This window comes from Lycium ferocissimum, unplaced genomic scaffold, assembly GCF_029784015.1.
Source record: "Lycium ferocissimum isolate CSIRO_LF1 unplaced genomic scaffold, AGI_CSIRO_Lferr_CH_V1 ctg20203, whole genome shotgun sequence".
NCBI classification, from domain to species: Eukaryota; Viridiplantae; Streptophyta; class Magnoliopsida; order Solanales; family Solanaceae; genus Lycium; species Lycium ferocissimum.
Genome location: NW_026718892.1, coordinates 1 through 9,188, shown reverse-complemented (window position 1 = coordinate 9,188; position 9,188 = coordinate 1). Strand labels below are relative to the sequence as shown.

General features: G+C 34.7%; 1 protein-coding gene and 1 long non-coding RNA gene across 2 annotated transcripts; both read left to right on the top strand.

Moving 5' to 3' along the window:
* Window positions 1-2,200: 2,200 nt before the first annotated feature.
* Window positions 2,201-3,845, top strand: LOC132043034 (uncharacterized). The gene is made up of 2 exons (XR_009411645.1): window positions 2,201-2,451; window positions 3,595-3,845. It is a non-coding gene; the product is annotated as an uncharacterized LOC132043034 (long non-coding RNA).
* A 1,978-nt stretch (window positions 3,846-5,823) lies between these two features.
* LOC132043035 (F-box protein CPR1-like) lies at window positions 5,824-7,573 on the top strand. Its single transcript, XM_059433521.1, has one exon. The coding sequence runs from the start codon at window positions 5,961-5,963 to the stop codon at window positions 7,128-7,130; it is 1,170 nt and encodes a 389-aa protein (XP_059289504.1). The 5' UTR covers window positions 5,824-5,960; the 3' UTR covers window positions 7,131-7,573.
* The last annotated feature ends 1,615 nt before the right edge of the window (window positions 7,574-9,188 follow it).

Genomic DNA, 9,188 nt, shown 5'->3' with positions numbered 1-9,188 from the left:
TGTCGGCTGCGTGTACGTATGCTTTGATAAGTTATGTATAGTACGACAGCCTTGCCGGCTTCTGTACAGTATTTGTGTTTGTATGCAATAGTTTGGAACCACGTCTGATCTTTATGTCTGTATAAGTTGTTTGTATGCCGATTCTGGTTAAAGAGTGCGTATGGGGTGCCCAGCTCGGGCACTAGTCACGGCCTACGGGGTTGGGTCGTGACAATTAAAGTCTCCGAAGACAACCGGAGAGATTATTAAGTCTTTTGCATAAATATCACTCATCATCCAAGTCTGTGAAGACAACCAGATACAATATTAAGCCACGCGGCTTCATCCTCATTCTCACACTCATAATTATTATCATTTTTTTTTTTACACTTTCAACTTTACCCCAGACTTTACTAATGATTTTAGCATGAATCTCAGGTAGCTTTTGCTTGAGACATTACAACACATCGTTTGCTGAGGAAACCACATCAAGATTTTAGAGACATTATTTCGACTTGTCACAACTTCATTTATATTATACTTTTATATTTTACTTTATGAACTTCATTTGCTTATTTACTTTAAGTTTTGACAGGAAATACAATCTACAAGAGACGTAGCACAACGTGGAACTTTATCTTATGCAGTGAACTGGGGCAAATATGCTAAAGAGGAATATCAAACTCACAAGCAAAGGTCACGGATCTACTCTCAAACTCAACTCCGCCTACGTCCACAAACATGTGATACGTAGGTTATCCAAATTTTCTTTTATATCCACCACTAAAACTCTACTCAATCAACTCTTTTCATAATCTTATACCTCTTTTCTATATCCCAGGGTCCCTTGACACTGGGCAAGTTTTGAGAATTTGTATCGTGTCTAGTAGAGTCCTACTTATGGGTGTGTTGTGCACCACATTTATAATTAGGAGGCTATAAACATATGTTCCTTTCTCGAACATTCTTGTCACATGTCTACAACCCCACAAAGTTATAAATCCATAAATAACATTCTCCCAACATAAATCTCGAACTACATACGGCCTGATTCACATGGAGCCCGAGATATATAGGCAACTCAAAACTGAGGTTCGACCATAATTTTCCAACATCCCTTCTTTCCCATAATCTTTTCTGACCTCCCTTCTGCCATATAATCTTCAAAACATTTCATACGCATTCCTTTTTATATCGATATCATTCTAATTTGTCCAAAGTCGTATTTGTCGGTCGGGACAAAATTGACGATTATGTCAATTTCGTTGTCCGGAAACTCTTACATCGTCTCCGGCCAACGAGGGGCAAGCTGTTGACGCCTAATTTTGTCCCTCCTTTATTCTAATTTATTTCTCGGGCTTGTAATGTTATTGATAAACTAAATATTTTCTATTTACTACTATGTTTAATATTGCTACTATTTATAAGTGTCGTTACCTTAATATTACTATTTTAGTATTACCCTCACATTACTACCTATTTATTACCTGTTAATCATAAAGTTGAGCCTAATAGTATTTCTTACTCCGTTATTACATTACCTATATATTTATAGCTTTTCTACTTATTAGTAAATTAATAATATTGAATTACATAATATTACTATTAATTAGTAGTTGTGTGATTATTACATATACTTTGCAAGTTATTAATCTCTATTAAATAAGAAAGCCTCAAAAATGGAATTAGAATAGGGAAAAGACCAACAAATTAGCTCAACGGATGGCCCATATCTCGGCCAAGTTAGCAGCCCAGTTAATACCCAAATGAGCAGCCCATTTCTCTATCAAACCCAACATTTTCCAACCCTAATCCAAACAAAATCAGCCGCACAAGTCTCTTACTCTCCCTCTCTGTCCCTTTCTTTATTTGGACAAAAAATCAATTCTCTCTCAGCCTTTTCCGAAAATTATTTTTCCATTTTGGTGTAAACATTTGTATCCTCTCTCATTCCTCTTTAATTCTTTCATCAAAAGTCAAAGATTATTTATGAGTATCTCTGCAAAAAATCACACGAATCTTTGAAATCGTACATGAAAACAAACAAAGGATGAAGCTTTGTCGTCTTTGCTTGCTGTCATTTCTGCCATGGCCAACGGCTATTTGAAATTTTATTTCGATTTCCCGCTCAAGAATCCACAAAACCCTAGTCTTTTCCTCCTATATATATGACTTATATCTTCAGCAAAAGGGGGAGACTACTCTCGCTCCTTAACTATCATTCATCTCTAAGAAAAGCTTTAGTTAGCCGTCATTTTTCAAAAATACGAGCTTAGTATTTTACTCTTTCGGATCAGATTTGTTTCTATCTGTGAGGAAGAAGCGAAGTCGAGGAGTTTTTAAACACTTCGTTGGTCTCTATTGGCTGATAGCCATAAGGGAGACGTTCGAACTCATTTGTCGAGCTTCGGATCTGTTCTTTACGAGAGAGTAGATTCGAGGCCCCGTCTCAGTTCACTGCACCAGCAAGAGGTAAACTTCGATCTTTTTCTCTGGTTTTTCTTTCACTATTAATGTAACATGTATATTTCATTTAATTAGGAAATCATGGTTTATGATCTACTCTTGTGTCTTCAAAATCATGTTGTTAGTATAGATGTGCTCTTACTTGACAATACGGGTTTAAAGGTGTTCATCTCGGTATAAATATGCTGAATTTTAGTTAATAATTCTATATTTAGAAGCCTATTAGAAATTGTACTCTAGTTGTTTGTTTTGTTCACTGCTCATTTTGTTTAAACGGATAGGTGGTTCATGAGTTGGTTAAAAATTATAAACTATTAAGATAAATGTTAGGTTAGATCTCTCATTAAGTTTACTCTTTCACTACCTTATGTATTGACTTCCCCCTTTTTTTTTTTGGTTAAAAGCACTGCATTTGTGAAAAAAAAAATCATGTGTTAGGCTCTGGTTTCATGTGTAAACGAATCTGTTTATAGAAATCCTATAGCCAAGAATTATGTTAGTGTTACATCATTTGTAGTTTCGTATTGGGTGGTTTTCTTTGGTAGCATTCTATCCTAGTTAGATCACGTTCATACACGCTGAAAAGTTTCGGTTTCAACTGAGGTCGTTGCTATGTGTCTCTTTATGTTTATATCGAAATATTAAATAGGCTAAGTCAAGTTGTAAGAAGATTAAAAATGTACTATGTTCAGTTTTCTTGATAATAGGAGTTAATATATCACTATGTGCCTAAGTCATGCATTAGAGAAGTTATTTGTTATTCACATAGTAGTGCACTATGCGTCTACCTCTGTTCACCTCTTTTTTGACATTTCACTTTGCTCATTTTCCATGAGATATATGCCATATGTAGGTGAAATGTTTTCTTGTAGTAACAAAAACAAAATGCTTCCAAGATCATATAAGAAAATGTTTTTTTTTTTTAAACTAGTGTAAACATTTAAAGAATCTGCTTGGATTTTCAAATTACTGTATCTGATAACATGCTTCTTGTACTTCATAAATACTGTGACCTCTTGTTTGTTGAAGTTGAAGAACTAAATATAATGTCATTTCTCATTTCCATCTTCATATATTACCAAGAATCAGATTTCTCCTCTTAACTATTTTTCTTTTTTTTTATTTTTCTTTTTTTACATGACGCCCCAGAGCCAAAGAGTCCCATTTTGAGACTCGACGTCACCGCGAGACCTGAAACGTGCATTTGTATATCCTTCCGTGCTTCTCACTCTCTCAAATACATCTCAACACGAATGAAAAGCGGGGGGAAGTTGGCGAACATTCTACCATAATCTTCCTTCAATTCCCTATCTTAAAGTGTTATGCTTGTTGTTTCTTTTCAGTTATCTAAGAATGAATGTTTGTTGTTTACTGTTGGTGTTTGTCCTTTTAAAACTCTACGATTTTGCGTTTAAGTTTCTGTTATGTTTACCTTCTACAGGGAATCACATAGGGATTTTATTTATTGAAATTAGCTAGTATTTAATAGATGAACTTATCATATAAGTTTAAGTAAAAAATATGATGTTTTCTTAAACCGTAGCTTTTCTAACAAACAGAAACGTCATCTCATTTTGAGTTTAGTTGGGAAGAATTATTTTGGCTTTAGCCACTTATCTGCTTTGAAAAAAAAAATCAATCTTTTTCACTACAAACACTAATAACTTTTAAGAATAGTTTCTCAAGAACGTCATTCACTATCCGAATTAAATGGACGTAAATGTTTTTTTTTCTTTCTCTCTAAACTAAGCAAATTACCCTTTTATTCAATACTTGTACCATGAAAACCATTTTGCTAGCTTTAACTAATTAATTTAAGTCCGATCGGTTAACCATTTTTAATGGATCTTAAAGGGTGCTTAATACCTTCCCTTTAGATTAATTGAACCCTTACCTAGAATCTTTAAGTTAAGTAGACTGTAAATGGAGTTAACTTTAGACAATTACTTTAATTAACTTTAGGTGTCCTAATTCACCATAAATAATTAGGTGGCGACTCCTTAACCGTAATTAATCCCGGAATTACTGGATGTCGTAAACCATTTTGACTCAGCTTAAAATAGGGTATAACACTAATGATGCCAAATCATTTCTCCATATAGCAACCAAAGAGCAGGAAGTGTAGGAGTCAAAAAGATGTTGGAAAGACTTAAGAACAGAAGATATTAGGTTTCTACAGAGGGTTTTCAGTTTCATAGATGATTTCAGTATTGTTTATTCATATGCTTCATTTATCTCTTATATGAGCTTTAGTATTTTTCATATTTTGTTTTGTTTGGCTTATATACGAGTAGAATTGTGTCTGTACTCACGTCCTTTTTTGCCGTGGGTGTCGTGTTTACATTGTCGGTCAGATGAATAGGTTGACAGACCTACTTGGTAGGTTCTTACTAGTGTTTAACTATTGAGTGGTGAGCTCTATTTCTATTTGCAAAGGAGTCGCTTTTTAGTACTCCTATGATGTATATAGATGTTTGGATAGGTGGGGGCCCTGTCTCAGCACTTCTACAATTCTTAGAGTATCATAGACTTATGTTGATGTTCCCATGTATCTACAGGTGTTGTAAGTCTTGTTTAGTTTGAGTCTAAACAGTTCTCTTATGGTAGCATGTTTGTTGCCTTAAGACCATATGTGTTCCAGGCCTAAGTTTCGTGTTTAGTTGGTTTGCTCGGCCAGGTTAAGGCACTGAGTGCTGATCCGCCTTACAAAGTTTAGAGCGTGACATATTTTTACCTGATTTAGTTGATTATTATGTTACTTATTTGTATCACTTAGTATTCCATTTGTTTTTTGGTTTCTTTAAACTACCGTTCTAATTATCATATAAACTTTTGGAAAACATAACCTTAGGGAAGCTAGTTTCATGTTTTTGCCATAACTTAGAAGGAATGATCTAACACTATTGATCAATGCAACTTTTAAATGTTGACTATGTCTCTCAATACTTTAATAAGTTCAATATTTTCAATGTGTATGACACTGCTTAGTACTTCTGGTTTGTTAGATATTGGTTATTTACTCATTCTCCACAGAATTAAAATATTATCAAATTTGAAGTATTCAACTTGCTAATTTTGATAAATTTGAGTATGGAGAAAAGTATTTTACTCAATGCATTGTTTCAGTAATATTAATATTATTTTTAAAATCCATAGTAACTACAAGTTTTGGCATACGCAGAGGAACTAGTAAAAGATAGCAATGCAAAGCCTAAAAATAACAATTCTAAATCAATGGAGGCATTCACCGAACTATATGGAGAGGAGTGAGGTAATGGGCCTTGGGTATTACCGTAACTCTCTATGTATAATAAAATGTTGCGATAGAAGAACCACAAAAACACGCATGTGACGGGTAGTTAGTTAGAGAGACGAACGTCCGAGGAAAATATTTTTGGATCCAATTTAAATGAGAGATTTAAAAATTTCAAGAAGGTGATAAAGTTTTTTCTATCGAGAGAAATTTCCATTTCAAACGTTTTAATTCACAATACATATGTCGAAAATAATCGACAATGGCGGATGGAATTATGAAGAAATTGCCCGAAGAGGTTCCCAGTTATATACTTTCAAGACTTACAGTGAAATCTCTAATACGATACAGATGTATCTCTAAAATTTGGTATACTCTATTACAATCCTCTTATTTTATCAATCTTCATATCAAGCGCCCCACCACCACCAAAGACCAATTTATTCTCTTTAAACGATCTCTTCGAGACGAAGAAGGGAAATTTAAAAGTCTCTTGTCTTTTCTTTGTGGTGGTGATGATAGTGATGATCTTATCCCCATTACTCCAAATATAGAAGTTCCATATCTATGTTCTAGTTATGCTAGTCTGTATCATAGTCTCATCGGGCCTTGCAATGGTCTGATTGTTCTGACTGATACCCAAAGCATTGTCTTACTTAATCCCGCCACTAGGAAATACAACCTGCTTCAACCCAGTCCATTTGGCTGTCCACAGGGTCTCAACCGTTATGTTCGTGGTCTAGGATTTGGCTTCGACTTGACGGTGAATAATTACAAAGTTGTTAGGATTTCAGAAATATATTCGGATCCCTACAAGGATCCCTGCGTGAGAGGGTTCAAAGTTGAGATTTATGATTTGGACATTGATTCTTGGAGAGAACAAAACTACGAGGAGGAAGAGTTGCCTTTGGTGTTTCGGGTTCCTTGTTCAGAGATCTTTTACAAGGGAGTCGTTCATTGGTTTGCAACTGCAGATACAGAGGTAATTCTTTGTTTTGATATGAGCACTGATACATTTCGTAATATGAAGATGCCGGACACTTGTTATGTTCTTGATGGGAAGCGTTATGGCCTTGTAATTTTTGATGAGTCTCTCACATTGATTTGTTATCGTGATCCAACATGTGAGATTGATCCAACAGTGGATATGATGGATATTTGGACAATGAAAGATTATGGCGTAAATGATTCTTGGATTAAGTTATACACTATTAGACCTCTTTCGATTGAATCCCCTTTAACGGTTTGGAAGGATTTATTGCTTCTTCAAAGTAGAACTGGACAATTGATTTCCTACAATTTTATTTCGGACGAAGTAAAGGAATTTAATTTACATGGATATCCTTCAAGCTTGAGGGTTATAGTTTACAAGGAAAGTTTGACTTCAGTTCCAAAAGAAAACGGGCAAGGCACACAAGCTCAAGGAATTTAGAAATGGCATGGCTCTTTTGTTGTTGTTGTTGTTTTTGTTTTTTTTGTTTTTTTTGTTTTTTTTTGCTTTTTTTTTTTTTTTGAGTTAGTACCTAGTCTTCAAGATACAGAAAATTTTGGTGAAATGTTTCAACACTTATCCTTTGGTAATTAGTTGAAAGGTTTTAACACTTATCTTTTGGTGATTAGTTGTTACCATGAGCAGCAACCAAATTAGAAATAATTTATGTGCTACAATTTATTTGAATGATATTTAATCTAGCACTCAGAATTGATATTTTTTTATTTGTGCTTACCTAGATAATAAAAAAATTAGAAACTTAAAGGTTCAAGTTAGCCAAAAAAAAAAAGGAATAAAACGTATGTTCAATCTTCTTCATAGGTGGGTTGTTCCATATTTGATTCAAGTTAATAAAAATATTTGCTTTCTATGAGTAATGTAAATGATGTTGCTGTTATTTGCAGCATAACATGTTAATTTTTTACTACCACATGAGGAAAAACATTAAAAAAAATTACTTTTAAATGTATATGTTATATCCGGCCCTTTCGCGTATTTGGAAAATTGGAAATGACCTTGATTTTAAGGAATAAGGTTATGTTTGGATTTTGCTTAGGATGTGTATGTCGGCTATGGGAGTTGATTATGGAAGAATGGGAGGAGAGCCCAAGGCAATTTTGGAATTTTGGAAATTTATTTCGGGAATTACAAAACATGGACTATAAGTTATTGGGCCAAGAATAAGGAAAGAAAAAAAGAGGCCCAACATACATGGGGGGTGGCCGGCCATGTAGGCCCAAGCCCACCCATTTTAGTAAATAATTTCCATGTGCTTAATTAATATTATAAGGGCTCTTATCTATTAACCAAGAAGCAAGGAGAAAGAACAAAGCAAGAGAAACCAAAAAAAAAAGAGAAGCCAATTCGGGTTTGGCCATAGAAAATTCCCTACCAAAAATCTTGTCTCTAAAATTGTTTCCTTGTGATTTTTATACCAATTCAAGGTTCCTTTACGACTTGGCGCAATTAGTTTGGAAGATTAAGTCTTGCTTTCGTCGTTTGGACAAGTTGTTCTAGTGAAGAACTTTGAAGAGAAAGGTAAGAGTTCATTCTTTTATGTGTATGAATGGCTTATATGTGTTCTAGTATGCTAAAAGGAATGAAATTCATGGAAAACTTGTACGGGAAGTTGAGGCCGTGTGCATGGCTACATAGCCGTGTGTGTATGTGTGTGTGTATAGTTATGGTGAGTTAAAAATTATGTTGGATTCTAGTTGTGTTTATGGAGGAATTCATATTGAAAAGGGAGTTGAAATAAAATTGGGTTGAAGTTGGAATATATGTTATATCCCGCATTTTTGAACGTCGGGTTATTTGTAAGCTGAGGTGGGGCCCACACGTCAAGATATTTTTATTTTTATTTTTTGGAACATGTGACAAGCTATATGAATCACATATATGTAAAGTAAGACAACTCATGAAGTTTACCCTGGGCCAAATCAAAGTGGAAGCCCTCCAAACGAATATTTTTAAGAAAACGTTTCCGGTGACCTGACTTGAGGGGCAAAAACGGTATTATAAGTTTGGAATTTGGAAAACTACCAAGAGATAGAAGTTATAGATAATTGAATTAGCTTTCCAACCATAGGTCGTGGGTTCCTAGTGACGTCGGTACAAGGAGATATGGACGTTTTAAGGTCGAAGGCCGTGGGCTATGCCCAACTCGGGACCAACCGGGTTGGCCCAAGAAAAGTGAAAAGAAAAAAAATGAGGCCCAAGTTTAAGAGGTTGGCCGGCCAAAGCCATGGCCCAAACCCACAAAAAAAAATTAATGAATTTTCCATGTGTTAAAATAGATGAAAGGGACCATATATTTATCACTTTATCCATTAGAATTTTCAAGAAACACACAAAAGATGAAGAACTAAAACAAAGGGGCCATTTCGCCAAGACCCATGGAAATTAAGTACCTTAAATCTTGTTCCAAAATTGTTTTCTTGTAGTATTCCTACCAATTCAAGTACCCTCTACAACGTGGTATAATTATTTCGGAAGATG

Coding starts and splice junctions, on each gene's coding strand:
- LOC132043035 (XM_059433521.1), top strand. CDS start 5,961: ATGGCGGATGGAATTATGAAGAAATTGCCCGAAGAGGTTCCCAGTTAT.